At 44.9% G+C, this 17,667-nt stretch overlaps 1 protein-coding gene across 4 annotated transcripts in view; it reads left to right on the forward strand.

Annotated features, from left to right (window-relative positions):
* The window catches only part of NEURL1 (neuralized E3 ubiquitin protein ligase 1), a 145,221-nt gene that overhangs the window by 51,671 nt on the left and 75,883 nt on the right, over positions 1–17,667 (forward strand). Inside the window, exon 1 of one of the 4 annotated variants that reach the window (XM_042019249.1) lies at positions 8,686–8,725. The exons of 1 other annotated variant lie outside the window; for it this stretch is intronic. In XM_042019249.1, the coding sequence (XP_041875183.1) occupies positions 8,701–8,725 (25 nt within the window). In that variant the 5' untranslated portion in view covers positions 8,686–8,700. Of the gene's footprint in view, positions 1–8,685; positions 8,726–9,714; positions 9,867–10,221; positions 10,306–17,667 lie in introns of those variants that run through there. 2 more of the 4 variants (XM_042019250.1, XM_042019248.1) reach the window with 2 other exon arrangements.

Below are 17,667 nucleotides of genomic sequence, written 5' to 3' on the forward strand. Positions count from 1 at the left end.
GAAGCAAAAACTAATGTCTGGGAAGTTCACAAACTCCTAAGACATGGATCTTCAGTAGACTTGAAGCTGTTAAAAGGACCGTCATCTGAAATATCATCATGTCCATGTAATGTACAGACCTGTGCTGCTAACATGGAACACGCAGAGATATTTATCTTGTCATGCCCATATCTAATGTTCCTGTCTTAAGATGGACAGAAAAAGATTTATACTTCTTAACTACACTACATTAATGAAAAACATTCTCTTCTGCCCTCTCGCTGAAGCTGAAGGGCAAATACTCTCTGAAGTGGGGGTGAGACCACAGTCAGACCTTGAATGAGGTCTTGGAAATGTCAGTGGACTGAGTTCACTGTGCGTGAGTTGGAAGTGTGGCAGAGTGCAATTTGATGAAGATCTGGTTGAAGTTGGGGAGCACTGAGCATCAGTTGTCTGTGTTTTCTCTTTGGAGGTAAAAGCTGGGTAACAGTCAAGTAGGAATTCCCCTAGGAAGTGCAAGTGTCTCCTGTGGACAAGGACATGCTGCTGCCATCACCAAAGTGGTGATGGTATTGGCCCCTCAAGTTACATGACAAGAGGAGATGTGTGAAAATGTCCAGTTTAGAAAATTTGTCAAAGAGTGTGGTGGCTGATCTACTTCTAGAGGCACAGGTGAGAATTTGCTTTCAATAGAGCAGTGTAGGTGGATACTTGGTAAAAGCCTGGTTAAGGACTGTCAGCATTATGATGACTGTGGCTGCAACTGTGCTGATAAAGCTGTTGAAGATGGATTTTGTCCATGTGGCTAGATAAGGCTAAAGTGACAGGGGTCATCATAGCTGGCACGAAACTGCAAAAGTGGAAATGCTTTTGTGCAGCTAAAACGTCTCCAGGACATAAGAACAGCTGAGTTAAGATGACCTGATAGGGAGGGAGAGAACTGTGTTTGGATTGGTGCTGTAAATGATGTAACTGCTGATTTTTACTAGCCTGGGGTATGGCTCACAGGTCACCTTGAACAAGCAAATAGCTGCACAGAATAGCTTAGAGTTTTTGAGTCATCCTGTGGAACATACTTTCGTCCTAATAAGCAGTGTTTATTCCTCATTGAAACTCAACTTCTTTGATGCTAATCACAAACATTATTTTTAGCCCCTCATGCTAGACAGAGTTCAGATGTATTTTATCTGCTCAAGTGACCAGTTGTGCTGGGGTCAAATCCTGCTTATTATTAGGAATGTGTGTATTTAATAAAATGTCTTGTTTAGATCTAAGTTAAGCATTTTTGTTTTCTTAGGTGTGATATAATGTTTCTGTTTTAAAAATGTTTTTCTCTGTTCCCTCAAAACCAAATAATAGTTTGGGAGACTGAGAGAAGGAAGGGTGGGAAGAAGCAGACATCTAAGTAAAACATATGTTGAACGGGAAAAAAATCAGTCATCCTGGGTTCTGGGCCTGTGATTATTTCCACATGCCTGGACTGTATCACTGTGCTGTGTGCCATTAATGTCATTAGATGCTTTATGCCAGAGTGGGTTTTTTGTATGTGCTGGTGAGATTGCAGAACTGGGACCTCGATGGGTAAATGCTGCCAGTGCCATGTGGGCACTGAGGGGGTGCTGCACCCTTCCAAACTCCCTTCTTGTGCTGTGTGTGTGGGCACATGCCCAGCGAGCCCAGCAGCCCCTGAAGTGCCAGCAATTGCCTGGCTGGTTAACCAACCTCCAGGCTGCAAAGCTTGTCCTCAGCTCTTTTTGAGAAAAACAAACAAGAAAACTGGCTAATCCAACCTCACCTTGTAAAAATTGGTATTTTTAACTGGTGCTTGGTGATGCAAGAAGGTTAAAAAAGAAGCTTAATATTCCTGTTCAAAGGTTCCTGTGTGTCCAGAAGAAATACCAGCCTTTCCCCCTTATTTTTGTGAGGGCTGATTTGTGAGAATGTGAGGCCTTGGGATCCATCTCCATTCCCTTCGGTTCCTGGTGAAAGGAAAAGAGATTTGATTGCTCCCTCCAGATAAAAATACAGAGGAGTCTTCTAGGCCAGAAAACAACTTCTTTTTTCCTTTTCTTTCCTTTTTTTGTTGTTATTTGAGCTTGCCAGATTGGTCTGCTCTCCAAGTGTGTGGGCGGCACAGAAGAGGTTGCTGAGACAAAGAATTGGGGGGAGGGAGGAAGGAGAAGTGAAAAAGACCTTTGGATTGGAGGCATGGTGCATGGCAGGAAGAGGCGCAATGGCAGGAGCAGTGTTGTTTTGGTTTGCAGAAGTTTGCAGCTGATCACAAGAAGCTGCGGTAGGTCACAGACACTCAGTCTAGATGCTGCAGTGGTGAATATATTAGCATGGTTTAGATCCTAGGGATATGGACATTTTTCTGCATTTGGTAATATGAATCTCATGTCCTGCTCTGATCCCTCCTCCTGGAAATGGAGATGTGGGATGGAGAAGTGACTGGAGGGAAACATGACCATTGCTCTACTCAGTACAGTATTTACATTTGATGTTCATCTGCTTGGTGCTTTGATAAAGTAGGTATAGAACAAGTGGCATTTGATGAAGGTAAAGCTCTGATTTTTTGTACTAATTAAGTCCTGTTTTCCTGAGCTGAAGAACCAAAACTCTTTTCTCATTCCAGTAATAGCTGCTCCCAGTCTACTGCATCTCGGTTGCGACCTTTCATGATACTTACGTGAGACTGAGTTAGATTCAAAATGTCTTTTAATTTGAATAATAGAACAAAGGAGTTGAAGGACATTACAAGGGAGGAAGGCTGAATTTCATGTAAAACTTGAAAGGCCACAAAGAGTCTAGGATGGGGAGGTACACCAGTATCTGGTGAGGGAGAGCAGAGGGAGAGCAGAAGACCAGGGAACATTGAGTAAAAGATGAACAGAGGGAGTGGGAAGGGGCAACACCTGTAACAGGCATGACATGATTTGTTTGGTATTTACACTGGCAGGATTCCTCTCACCCGGGCTGGAAAATTCACCCTTGCCATGCATTTTGCCCTTGAAGTATTTGACCTCCAGCTCCTTTAGTTCCCTGGAGACCAGTGTTAAAGGGCTTGTGAAAGCAGCTCTGTACAGGAAAGTTCTGTAAATAAGTCACATTTCCTCTGAGGTGGCCCTGTAGCAGGAGACAGGGAAGTTTTGGGGTGAGAAGGGGTGCATGAGGAGCCGGTCCTGGAAGAGGATCATAGACTGTCCTCTGTGACCCCAGGAGCCTTTCAAAGCTCAGGCTAAAACTTTCTGTGGGCACATGCAGTGGGGGACATTCTCATGGACATAGTGTGAGCCTGCCTGCCCATCTTGCCAGCCCAAAAGGTTTCTTTTGGATCCTGCTGCCCTTCACTGTCCTCTCTGAAGGACTTTGAACAGGGTAATAAAAAGGTGTTTCTCTGCTGGGCTAATATTTACATCACAAACATGCAGTGCCTTTGCTTGGTTACAAACATCCCTGCATGGAAGTGAGAGGCTTTTCTCAGAAAGGGTGGCACAGGAAACAGAGGGGTTATTCACTCTTATCATTGTATCTGCTAAGAAAAATCTTTAGAAACTGCACTTCTATGCTGAGGAAACATTATTAAGATTAAAAAGTCAGGCTCTCAAAAGCTATCACATGCCGGAGTGGAAGTTGTGTATCTGACCTTGGTGCCGGTGCTTTCTGATTACCTTATTTATCTCTTTGGTTTCACAGTCCTGCCTGTGCCCTTTCCAGAGGGCATTGAATGAAGATTGTTAAAGCAAATCAACCTGTTGCTTGAAAAGGTCCTCATTTAAATTTTTGAAAAAACTTGAAATGTGCTTTTTTAGCTCAGGCAGAGAGGCATCACCTCTTCCTACAGGAATATTGTGAAAATGAGTGTAGTTTTTGCTCTGCAGTCACATGTTAAAGCAAAAATGCCATAAAAACTCTGTTGATTCCAGCTGGTAATTTAGTTTTTCAGTGCAGAATTTGGATGTTGCCTGTGATAAAGTGTGAATGAGTTACTTATATAATATAAAATGTATATATTATACCACTATTCCCTGTAACTTTGTGTGGAAAGACATTATACTTGTGTTGCTAAAGTCTGTCATAGTGCCTTATCACGTGATACTGTTCAAAGTTTCCAAATATTTAATAGCCACAGAACTGGGTTTGAAATAACACATTTCTCAGTCCTGCCATGTTGTCATTGTGCCGTGCCTCCAGTTGAAGTAAAAATAAAGATATTCTCATGAGATTAAAGAAAATATTTGCTTGAAGATAGAAACTTTAGTTTTCTCTCTAGTTCTGAAAACATAAGTCAACTTCATTCAGGTGAGTGTTATAAATCAGCATTTCTTTGGTTTTTAAAATGACAGTGTTTCTTCTGATGGCATGTTTCTATATTCATTTTCCATTATGTTTGGATAAGTCTGAGATTCTTTTGAATCTTGTTGTGCTTGAAGTGGTAATGTGAAATGGCAGTGAGAGGCAAAGCTATTAATTTAGCATGGAAATGAAGGTCAGAGCTGGAGGCATTTGAAGGCCTAGCTGGTGTCATGCACAGCATGATACTTGCCCTCAGGAATGGGCTTCTGGCAGATTCCAGGGGACCTTGCCCCAGGCAGACGCAGTTTTTCAGTATAGTTTTAAAGCTCCTGGTTAGCCCAGTGCAATATTTTATTGCAAAGCACATCTTACATTGAATTCTGTGATTTTTTAGTCCTTGTTTCCTCTTAGTTTCCCACAGGGTTTTCTTAATATATTATCCCAAAAGTATTCAAGGAAGAGGGAGCACTCTTGGCTTTTGGGGCTTTAATTTCTTGCCTGACACCTTCATGCACTGAGTCACTCTCTTTGAAGATAAACCCCCCATCCAGTGGGGCTTGTAAGCATGTACATGCTGATGGAAAAATGTTGTGTGCAATTTGGCCTGAGGTCAGTTCAGTTCCTTTCCTTAGAAATCCTTCTTCTTGCTCAGCTTTTTGTCCCTCTCCAACACTGCTGTTTTTCTCTTCCACGCCTGTAGACAGTCAAGCAGGGAGGTTATGATAAAACACTGAGTGCTGGCAGTGTCAAGGTTAAGACTTGGATGTCCTGTGGCAGCTTTGGCTGTACATAAACAGGGGTGACAGCCCTTGAGCAGTGACACTAGCCCTTCTTCACCGAATCAGTCCACAACCTGGACATCCATTGCAACACCTCCCTGATGTCTTTATTGCCCTGCCAGAGACAGCCTTTACCACTGTGCTGCTGCAGCTCCTGTCACTAAAGCAAACACAACTGATGTCTCATTTAAGCTAAGTGCAAATGGGAGGTGGTTAGTCAGCCCAAAGATTTTTTCCTGTCCTTAAATTCCCCTTCCTGCCGTGCCTGCAGAGAATTGTATTGGGATAATTGAGCCACCTGGGTTAGCAGTTGCAATGCCGTAGTTTGTAGGTATGAGTGGTGATTTTGATTTTAAGAATTTGAGCCAGAATTTTGAATTTCCTTTGACTTACACATTGAGATTTGGCTTTCATCCAGAGCTGCAGCTTTATAATAATGCTTAATCATGACATAACTCATTATATTCCCAAATGGCTGCATAAACGTCAACTAATCAGCATACTGCTTGCTACAGCAGTATCTGTGTCTTTGCATTACAGATAAAGGATTGAAAGTGGAGACCCACCTTTCGTCTAAGTCACCTCCATTAATGGCAATAAATTATTTTTTAAAGAATGCATACAGGGCAAGGTTTCCTAGCTGTTTCTTGTGCATGCTGGTGAGATGTTTTTTCTTGGATGCTTTCCTGCTGATAACATCTTTTTTCCTCTGGAGTTACAGTGGCAGAGGTTCCTGATGGAAGTCTGTTTTCTGTACAGGTGAAGTTTCCCCCTAGTAGCAGTCAGAGACTCATGCTGAAAAAAGACCTAAGAATGTGTTCCCATAAATTATCCCATCTTCCTGGATGAACTCCAGTAGCTGAGAGCTACTGTACTGAGTGAAAAAGGGCAATTTCTAGTCAATCTGTTTGTTACCATAGAGTCAAGTGTAAGTGGTAATAAAGAAACTGATTGCATCTTTTAAACCTAAAAATCATTAAGAGGAGATTGCATGTACCTGGCGAATATTAGATTGATTTCTACAGTTCCCACCTTTTACCCATGCTGGCATTCAAGGAAACTTTTTGGACTGTTTCTTGGCTGGATGTCTCTACCTGCAGCACCTTTAACCCCCATCAAGAGAGATTTTATTTCTTGTTTTGTCTTGCTACCGAAGAGTAAGCTCCAGTTCTCCATAGAGCCAAGTCCAGTTCCAAGGGACTTCTAGCTGCATGAGGCTTGCATGAACTGGATTTTCATTTTCTTGGCCTGGCCTATGCATAAGTATGATCTTATCCTTGATCTCCCTGAGTTGGAGTTTTCCTCCTTTCCTTCTTCTCTCTTTTTATGCTTTTCTGTGTCTCCCCCTGTGCAAGACAGGTCTCTGCAGAGCTGGTTCTCCCTGCTGTGGTTCCCTGCAGGTATCTCTTCTGCTTTCCCTCAGTCAGGGTTGAATGGGCTGTTTGGCCGTGTTGGGATGTCTTTTCCCGGACCATGATGGTTCTTCAGGATCCTCCTTGCTGACCTGCCAGCTTTCTTAGCAGGACACCAGGAAAGCAATGCAGATAGCCATAACCCTTCATGGCCACTCTGCCTGGCTAGGGGTTTTATCCCAGCAGGGCTGGGAGAGGTGCCCCATTGTCTGCTCAAGGCTGCTTGGAAAGATCCAAGGTTTTAGCTAATATACAGCTTGATGACCGTGAATCTATTTTCAGAAGTGCTCTGCAGCCTCAGCATCCTACTCTTGTGGTTAATAAGTATATTTAGCAAGATCAGACACTGCCTCAGAATACTCCTGCAGCAGATTCCTCCTGGCTTGGACAGCAACTCTGCTGCTTGGCCGGAGTTCGCTGGATGCTGTTCATGAATGGAAATGGATTTAGGGGCTGGGTTTTTGTTGGGTCCAACCTAATACCTTTGTCAGTGATTTAGAAGGGAGTGCAAATGGTGATGTTATTGATTTTTATACTTGACGCAAAAATGGGAGGTTTTATCCTTATTGACAAGGGCAAAGAAACACCCCAAGGGGACCTAGAGTGTATTGACAGAGAGAACTGTAAAACAGGAACAGGGCAAGAGGTAGATTTTCCCTTTGTCTAGAGGAGAACCTGAAACATGAAAGACTGAGGAGTAATTTGGAATAGATAAAGGTCTGAAATGGGCTTGGAGGTGACCAGAACAAATCAGCAGTAAGTTTCAGTGTGATGTGTCTGTGAAGGAAAGATTTGCCATATGGCAAATAATCCTCAAGGAATTATCACAGAACAGGGCAGACAGGCGATTCTACTGCTGTGGATGGCTCTGAGGGGCTGTGTCCACCAGGAGCTGCTCCACAGCACTGGGGGAAGCTCAGGGGTGGGAGGGGATGCTGAATTTTTTTGGGAAAACCTCCCCAATTTTAAAATAAATTTAAATTGTTTATAATCTTCAGCCAAACAGGATGACTCATTCTGGCAGTCTGCCCTCTCCACCCTCCTCTTCAGACAAACAAACAAAGCCAAAAAGTTGCAAAAAATAAAATAATCAGACGATAGCAATTCACAGTTTTCCTTTCGGTATATTCAAAACAAAGGGATTATTTTTTTTTTTTAAGACATCATTTCAGAGCTGGATTGAATGACCATAACTTGAAAAAATGAGGTAAAAATAACTCTGAAAATAAAATGCTTCATTTTGAGTTAAAGAAACATTTTGTTCAGCACAACGCACAAAGCATTCCTTTTTGGGCCAACATGAAATTATATTTTTTTTTCTAGCAATCTCTTGGTTGAGCAGTGAACCAAGAAGTCAGTTATTCACAGAGCTGTAGCAAGATTAAGGTAAGGACAGAAAGCAGAGTGGAAACGAGAAACTGAGGGAGAAGATTTGGGATTGAATGTCCAAGTCAATCTAGATTCCTCCAAGTGAAATGTGGTGTTTGATGTTGTAAATTCCTGGACCCTTTGCCATCAGCCTGAGAGGGTGAGGTGCCCCCCCCCCAGAAGATGAAACCAGCAGTATCCTTGTGGCATCTGTGGGTCCCCAGCGGCCAGGGAGCAGAGCAAGGTGCTGTGATGGGTTGGTGTGACCTGAGAGATGTCCTGCACCCGTTGGGGTGTAGGGGTCACACCACGGTGCTCCTGGGGATGAGTCCTCATGCCAACCTGCTGCTGCTGTAAATGCAGCATCATCTGGGGAGGGGAAAAGAATAGAAGGGAAAAAAAAGTAAGGTTTTTCTGCCAAGAAGCTGCCATGAGCTCTGCAGAGTGTGACTTTGGGCAGGGATGAGCAGAGTGCTGCCTGTGCGCTGCTCAGCTGAGGAAGAGCTGCTGCTTGGCTCTGGGGTCCGGATGCACGTCTCGGCTGGGCAGGTGGGAGCAGTGGGTGAGCCGGCAGTGGTGACTGGCTGCTGCTGGAGGGCTCGGGAGAGGCTCCTCTTCCAGGTTGGAAATGCTGGACGCAGCTTTCCTCAAGCGCGCCGCACTAGTGCAAACACCCTGACTGTGCTTTTTGGCTTGGGCTTTTTTTGCACTGCTTTTTTTTTTTCCTTTTCCTTTTTTTTTTTTTTTTCTTCCTCCAGAAGTGCTGAGACCTCAGCACACAGACGTCCTAAGCAAATTATCCTTACAACACAAGCAAGAGAAAATCTTATTTCCCTTTTTTCCGGTGGCAGAATCGAGGCAGTGGGATGGCAGGATTTGCCCAACACCATGGTAAGAGTTGGGAGGCAGGGCTGCACTGGCGGCTGCACAAGTTTGACTCCCGCTCCTTTGCAGAGAGAAGAGCGACTGCGGCGCTGCATAAAGATGCATGAGCTAGTTTTAAGCGAGCCAGCTGGGATCTGCCGGGGCTGGCTGTGGCCGCTCGGTGCCTGCTGTGTTAATTTACCCATAGAGCAGTGGACAGGAGAGGTCCAGGGAGAGGAGTGAGTGGACAGGGGCATACGGTGCTGGAGATGTAGAGGGGAGAACGAGCAAGCTCCCGCACGAACTGCGGGATGCAGAGAGCAACCGAGGGACCATCCCTAGCTGCGCTCCCCTGCGCACCTCCTTGCACCACTCTCGGCATCCCCCTGCTTTTTCTAACGCTGGCCATTATCCATCAGCAGAGGTAATGGGCTGGAGCGCAGGAAGCATTGTATCTGGGCTGAGCATGCGAGCCCCGCACAAAAGAGTTTACGGGGGGTAATGTTTTCATTAGTCCAGTCTTTGGTGAACCATTCTGCGTTTCGAGCACTTCTTTGCTATTAAATAATTAATAATTAACCTGCAAAGGCCGTTTGAAGACTGGTGTGATGATGTCTGGTAATAAATTTTGTTTAACTTTTCTTTTTCCCCCATTCTGATTTATTCCAGGGTTTTGCAATGGGGAGCGAAAGTTTCACATGGCCAGAGTCGTTTGGTTTTATAAATGAGTTCTTAATTTTTATTTTATTATATTTTATTTTCCCCCGTGGACTCAGCGGTGCCTCCCGCTTTGTTCTTAGCGTTGCCGGGGCTCCGGCTACCACCGGGTTTCAGCCCGGCCCGCAGCCCCCGGCAGCCCCGCGCATGGATGCCTTCGCCCGCCGCGTTCTGCGCTGTGGGACCGCGCTGTGTGCGTGGGGAGGGGGGACACGCTGCATCGGTGAAACGCCGGCAGCTATTTCAGGAAGCCGCGAAGTCTCCTCCTTCTTATGTAAATAAAGATGACAGCTCGGAGCGACGGTGCCGCGGCGGGAGGCGCGGGGGTGGGCGGAGGCTGCCGGCGCGGGGCAGCCGGGTCCCGCGTGGGCCGGGGACTGCGGAGCGGAGCCGGAGCCGGCCGGGGGCTGCGCCGACATGGGGGGGCAGGTGACGAGAAACCTGCTCTACGGTAAGGACCGACCGCTCCGCCGCCGCGGGAGGCGGCTGGGAAAGGTGCGGCCGAGGATGCCGGGGATGCGGTTTCTGCCCGACTCGCCCTCCCGGAGCATCCCGCTCCAGGAGCGGGGCTGGTCGGGGAGAAAGCCCGGGCTGGGATGGTGCTCGTCTGGCTGCACCACGGGGATAAGGCATATACCTGCCCGGGCAGCGCTGACGAGCTTGCTGGGAGGTGTCGGGGTCGACGGAAAAGTAACTGTGTCCGTGTGTATCGGTGTGCGCTGTCTGAGAGCCCCCACCGGGAAACACCAGCCCCGAAGGGCAAGGTTACTGCCAGGCAGCTGGGCGGGCTCTCAGAGCAGTCACCTTATTTCTCCCTTCCACCAGCAGTTTCTTCTTAGCTGAATTGGTAAGGTTTGGAATGTTGGTGCGAATTGACGAAGCTGAGGCTGGTGAGTGAAGCCTGCTCCCTGGGTTTGCTGGGTGATGTACTGCGGGGGTAAGGGACTGGAATACCCTGCACAGGCCAGCGTTAAACCAGAATGTGAATCTATGGACAACATGCGATAGTAGCCATGTCCCTGCCTGCATAAATCTCGTGCCATAAATACTTCCGTGAGAATACCGCACTCCTTAGTATTAAACTTGTGTTTTGCTCTGAAGTGTTCTGTATGAGTTTGGATGTAGTAAGTGTGCTGCATGCTTAGTGAGGTATGAATGGGGTTTTCAGAGACCCTTCCTTGTCACAATAGTAAACATGGATATGGAAGACACAGGTAAGGCATCGCATGGGTTTGGAGTATCTTGTATCCTTTCTTTGAATAGAGATACATGAGGTATATACATTTACACTGTGAATATTCATATTACAGCCCTGATTCTTCTCATATTTTCTACCAAGTCCAAACCCTGTAGTTTAAGGAACAAATAGACATAGTTAGAAAGTAGATGACTCTCTCCCTAAAGATATTTAGCAAGATGAGAGATTTTTATTTGTTCATTGTTTGTGTTCTGAAGTTTCTGTGGCCTGACCTTATTTATTGTTTAACCTCATGATATGCATGCAGTATGCAGAATAATTGTAGTGCTGGGTTGCCAAAAACAAAAGACAAACAAAAAAGAAGCTCTGGCTGTTGTCTTGTGGTAGTAAGTGCCTTTTCCCCTTTGAAGCATTATTTGAATAAATTAAAAAAAAAAGTTGGTGAAAGAATAAAAGATATATATGTTTCCTGTGTGTGCCAGGGGCTTGGCATTCCTGTTGGGGCCTTCTCCTGCCTGCAGCTGGCAGCGCACTGCACAGTAATCTTGCAACTTCTGCCTTTCAGCGATTCTACTCCAGCAAGCATGCTTCTCTTTATTTTTTATTTGTTGGGAGATGGAGACTAATGAGGTGATGTGGGTAATTAACTCAAATTTTCCTCTTCAAACAGAGGGGTTACAGGCTGTGTTATATACAGAGGTGATCACTGCTCTGTTCAGCACAGTGATACTTGACAAAAAATAGGGATTATATTTAAAAAAAATCGCGCTACAAAGGCGCATTTAACAAAAATAGACTACATCTGCACTTGTGGTTTGTCTGTGGCTACTGTTCCTCCAGTTCCATCTTTCTGTTGAGTATTTGTGTTTCAGATGTGTGTCAAAATAGCTGAGGAAAGAGAACAGAATCTGTATCCATTTCTCGTAAGTGTAATTGAAACTGAATGTAACGATACTGAAAGGAGTTGTACTGGTAGCCTTAGGATTGACAATATTTGTTTTAGATAGCACAGGTAATTAGCCAGTATCCTCTGGACATTTCTGGTGACCTCTCCACATTGCAAGGATGGGCTGGGATTTTTACAAGCACCTAGCTGCTCACTGAAAATTAGCTCAGGTGGGGAGATGCTGCACATGCTCTGCTGAGCTGGTCCTGGGAGACAGCAGGTTTCCCTGAGACACGTGCCCAGAGCTGGGTGCTGGGTCCCTGCCTCTGCCAGGACACACCCTGACCTTGGCAGGGTCATAAAAGTAAATTGAGATAAAAGCTCCTGAAGTGGCTCTTGAGGGAGGCACCCTGTCAAAAAAACCATAAAATCAGGTTGTTGATTTTTAAAACCTGTGGGTACCCTGATGTAAGAACAGAGGTTGGGTGTTGGCTGACAGCCAGCTGAATGTGAGCCAGCAGTGTGCCCAGACTAATGGTGTCCTGGCCTGTATCTGCAATAATGAGGCCAGCAGGACCACGGCAGGGATTGTCCCCCTGTGCTGGGCACTGGCAAGGCTGCACCTCAAGTGCTGTGTCCAGTTCTGGGCCCCTCAATTCAGGAAGGGCATTGAGGTGCTGGAGCAAGTCCAGAGAAGGGCCACAGAGCTGTTGAAGGGTCTGGAGAGTAAATAATTTGAGGACCAGCTGAGGGAGCTGGGGTTGTTTAGCCTGGAGAAAAGGGGAGACCTTATCACTCGCTACAACTGCCTGAAAGGAGGGTGTAGCAAGGTGGGGGTCAGCCTTTTATCCCAAGTAGCAAGGAGTAGGACAAGAGGAAATGATCTCGAGTTGTGCCAGGAGAGGTTTAAATTGGATATTAGAAAAAATTTCTTCATTGAAAGAGCAGTGAGGAATTGTAACAGGCTGCCCAGGGAAGTGGTGGAATCACTGTCCCTGGAGTGTTCAAAAAGCACGTAGGTGTGGCACTTTAGGGACATGGTTTAGTGGTGGACTTGGCAGGGCCGGTTAAGAGTTGGACTTGGTTATCTTAGAGGTCTTTTCTAGTTTTAAGGATTCTGTGATTCTAGGCTTATGGTAGTCAAGTACAACCCCACACAGACTGTCATGAGGAACACCTGGCATCATTTTACCCTCTTTCACTCACAAATCTGCTTTCAAACAGCAAAGTTACGCAGCAGTCCTGCTGGGTAGGAGACTCAACATCCTCTGGCACAAGAAAAGCCACGAGTGGGTGATGTGTCGTGTGTGGGGTTGCATGGCCATGGTGGTGACACTGGATGTCCCTGGACCTGCGCTGGTGCTTGGGTCTAGTGAGTGAAGTCCTGCAAGCCAGTGCTGCTGATCCTGTTTGAGCCATAATGTGAGGTACACACATGCTCACATGCACGGGTATCTCCTTGGGTGAAGATGCTGCTTTCCCATTGATACATGGCTGGAGAGCCACGCTCATCTGTCCTACTGATGGGAGCTGGTGGTTGCTGAATGGGCCCTGAGTCAGCTGAAGGAAAGTTTCCCACCTGATGGGACTGGGAGGAAAAATAAGCTTTTAGCTAGTGTCACTAAAGCACCAGCTACCTGAGCTTCCTAAGAGGGATCCACTTCTGAGTTCATTCCTCACTACCAAACTAACTCCAGTGGCTTGCACCATGAAAAGCAGCACCTTTGTTTTTGAAAGGAGTCATCCTTTCAAATGGCTTGACATGTTGGGTCATGGGACTGTTCTCTGTGCAGTGCTGAAAGCTGCTCAGGCAGTCTCCATCTGTGTCCCTGTGCCTGGAACTGACTGTCTCTGCTCCTCCTTCCCATTCCCTCTTGCTTTCCCACCACCCTCCACAGAAGTCCTTGGGGTGTGTTCCAGAGCAGTTTATGCAGGGAGAAAAAAAGTCAAAATGAAGTTCAAAGGTAACAGAACCTTGATGGGCAGGATGTTTACTTGCTATTTAAAATGTAGTATCGATATATGCGGTGCTTAACACTGTTTTAAACAGGAGATGTTAATATGGTTCCTTGTGATTCACACATAGCTGGTTTCTACAAGAATGACTGTATACTACAGTATTCCTGTAACATAGTCAGGGTTTACTAAATGATTATATTAAACTACTTGCTAGCTAGTCATGCTTGAAGGAAATGTCTAATAGATGCATATGTCATAATACCTGTGTTCTTATGTGTTTGGCACAACTCTCATCTGCTGCAGTAGTTTTTCATTCTTCCTTATGGCTGTGAGTGATCTGCTATTTGTAGAAGATCTTATTCTTGATTTTAGGGGCCAAATCTAGGAGATTCAGTCTAAGGAAAAAAATCTCCAAACATCTGGGTACTTTTTATGTCTCTTTCACTCAGAACCAAACTAACACAAAGTGATGGTTTAACCAAGGCAGCTGCTAGCTACACTGTGTGGGAGAGGGATTCAGTGTATGTAGACATGCAGAGGTTAATGATGACATGTACACATTTCTTCAGAGGCCTTTTGCCTAGCTAGAGTGTACACTGTGGGTTAGTCCACGTGCGGGGGATGTGGGAGCCTGCATATCCAAACATTTGCTCAATAACCGTCCCTACTGCCAGTCATAATTATTAATAAATCATTAATTGCCGGTCTTTGTTTCACTTTTGCTTTAATTACTCACATCACATTAATCAGAGTTTTGCTGTGGAATCATTTTTACAAGGAGCAGGGGAAAAGGTATGTCGTGTCACGTTTTTCAAACTGTAATTGTATGGCACCAAGGTAATTGCAAAGAAGTCCCAAGCGTGTCGGGTTTTTAGCCCGGGAGGTGGTGCTGATTGACAGGTGTGCTTTTAAGTTGGAACGGCTGAGTTTTTAAGCTGATTGCAGAAGGTGCTCTGCAAGTTGTGAATACAATATAAATAACAGCTCATGTGTCTTTGTGTGATGTATACAGAGGATCACATAAGTGTTGTGTGTGACCAGATTTACACCACCCATATCTAGGTCTGGTGAGCCATGCAGCCACACTTGTGTGCTGCAAAATGGAAGAAGGAAGCAGGAATTAGGATATAGCAGGACTTTGTCCACACTGCGTGGCAATAGGCTTTTGAGTGGCTGGCTGGATTAATTTCTCATTTCATCAGGATCTCATTTTCCATGGACTTTCCTTTCCTTCCTGGCTCGTAATTTATTCCTGTACAAAAGAGTGTGAAGCCCTGACATGATCCTTCCTCCACATTTTGTTCTCCTGGAAAACAATTTCCGGGCCTTGTTCACACATGTTGGCGGGAGATTCGGGACATTGGGGTGCTGTGTGGAAGCCTCAGCCCCCGTGACAGCTGCTGAGCAGCGGCTGAAGGGCTTTGGGGAAGAGCAGAGGGTCGAGGCCATTTCCCTAGTGAAAAAGGGCTACGGCATGCAACTTCTTTCAGTCTTACTTTGCACTATAGAGCTCTATTTTTTTTCTTTCTCTGCATTCCTTGTAGAGTGGTGAATGGTGTATCTATATGCAAGTACTAAAATCAGCCCCAAGCTTTGTTTCTCGCTGTCTATTCATTGCCTATACTGCAATAACCATTCTAATTACCACAAGTTACCCTTGCAGTTAATGTCAGTAAACAGCATTGTTCTCTAATGCACACATATATTCTAATTTAATAATTTCCATCTTCTTACACCTGATTATAACTGCGAATATCCCAGAAGAAATAAGAAACAGCAACACCAAAAAATATGAAGGCCTATAACACCAACTGCTAATGAGATTTCTGTGAAAGTTAGTGTTGATTTATAGTCTAATAATCTCTGAGTTATTGCCTAGATTTTGAGATAACTTGTCATTTGATGGAGTGACTGGTGATGGGATCAGACTCACTAAGGGATGAACATCTTCTTTATCCTTCAGACAGTTGCTTGTTGAGAACTAATACAGGGCTGAGGAGAAAAAGTTGTTTGTAAACTCCTTCTGCTTTTAGCACAATTGCTATATATCCTGAAAGCAAAAGAGTCTGTGTGTATGAGGAATTAATCCTGTTCAGGGCTGGATTAACTGGTGCAGAAGACCTTGGGCAGGGTGCCAAAGCAGTTTTGGCATTTGCTGAAAGTGGAACGTCCAAAGATTATTTTAGTGTGTACCTCTGACCTGTGTGTCACCTGCCAGTGTCCCAAGGTGACCGATAAGAGAGCGTTATCAGCTGCTGACAACACTTCTGACAAGGAGGTGTGTAGGATCTCTGTATGTAGAGATTTTATGAATAACCATGTTTATACTTGAAAACCGTTTTATTTATTATGAAAGGCAAATGAGTTTTTCATTAGTTGTGGCAGTTTTTGAGTGCAGGGATCTTGCTACAATGGTGAAAGCAAAGACTGTTCCTGTTCTCTTTTTGCCCTTTGCTTTCATGGCATTTTCTCATTAACTTTTCTGTCTGCTCTGTTTTGGTGGGACTGCAGGACTGAATGTTGTTTGTCAGATTTTGTTGTCTTATTTGTCTCCTCTTTGACTGCTCCTTCCCCTCCTCTTTGTGAATGCATTCTTAGCTCTGATCCTTCTTCACCTCTTCCTTACTTCTCCTGTTTCCTTAAGAATTATGGGTGATATATTCATCTATCATTCAATTAGTTTATAGGCACCAGGTGTCTCTTCAGGAAGGTTTGTAGGATCCCCTGACATGTTCTAGGGAATCATTTGCATACTTAATCAAAGCAAGTACTCCCACAGCCTGAAGACTCATATTGTTAATAGTATAAAATAAATTTACTAAACAAATATGATTACTATTGCAGACATTAGAAGGACTTAAGGAGAGGTTATCTCTCTACATATAACCTCAAAACTGATGTGGCTGCTTTAGTTTCGATAAAGAATTTTACATTAATGATATCTATATGTGCAGAGGGTGGCATCAAGAACAGTCAAAAAAATTATTAACCCTAAAGGAAAGGGAGTTTCCTGGAAAGTGAAAGCAACCCAAAGGGTTGAATTCATGTTTGCTCTCAGGAGCTGTCAGGGATCAGTGATGACACAGCAGGGTACTGAGCTGTGTGAGTATGGCTGTGAGCCACAAGCCTTGCAGTGCATGTGCCCGTGGTCGGTGCAGATGCTTCAGCCCTGCGAGTCCCAGGACTTTGCTCTGGGGTGGATCCCTATGACCACTGTTGTCCTTTCATTTTTCTTCTTGTCTATTCCCCTCTAAATCAATGTTTTACTGTGAAAATGTATTTCTCTGAGTCCAAAATGAGTCAGAGCCACCTTCTCTGTGGCTCTTGTTGAGTTAGTCTCACCAGTAGGTCTGTTCCTTGACTCTGTCCTTGATTGCCTCTTGAAGGGACACTGTAATTTGTTGGCATTAAAAATAACATTCAAGATGACTGCAATTGATTGCAGGTTCTGGGGAGAGGAGTCCTTTGGTTTACCTGAGATTTACCATGGGCCTGATAACTGAAAGGAGGTAGGGTCAGAGTGAGACATGATAATTGACTGGATGCATGAACATACTTGCCTCATTAGAAACATTGCACTTTTGTTTTAAAGAAGAAGGAAAATAGTAAAATGCTCATATAATAAAAGCTGTATACATTCATGAACATGATACAGTGTGCTCCTGATTGCCTCCTCCCTGACAGCCAGCATCAGCAGAAATCAGAAGTTCTTGCCCTCTTCATCGAGTTAAAATACTTTTTTCATGAGAAACCTTTGTGTTAAACCAAGGCCCCTTGGTATGAAAACCAGCTCCTTTTTGTGGTTCAGTTTACATCCTTTTCTGCCTATACCAATAAACACATCCTAATACAGAGAGGGAACATGGAGGAGTCAAGTAACATTTTTACCCATGGCCTGACTTTGCCCCGTCACGTTGTACCTCAGGGGGTGATTCTGCATGGAGGCTGCATGACACAGGTCCATGCCAGGTGACCTTCCCAGATGCGCTGGGTCAGCCCCCAGGGCTCGGCAGCTTGCTCACAGCAGGCTTTGATAAAGTTTGGAAAACAGAAAAGGACCCAACACTTGTCCCAAAGAGGATGGATGTGACTTCTCTGTAAAGTTTGCCTGAATAGCAGAGGCTGATTTGACTACCCTAGCAAGAAGGTTCCCACAAGTGACTTGCCAATGGCTCAGTGTGACTGTGAAAATGCTGGTTTAGTCTCGCT

The sequence above is a fragment of the Corvus kubaryi genome, unplaced genomic scaffold, assembly GCF_017639235.1.
Source record: "Corvus kubaryi isolate FWS band 111438036 unplaced genomic scaffold, C.kubaryi_AGA036_p1.0 138, whole genome shotgun sequence".
Classification (NCBI taxonomy): domain Eukaryota; kingdom Metazoa; phylum Chordata; class Aves; order Passeriformes; family Corvidae; genus Corvus; species Corvus kubaryi.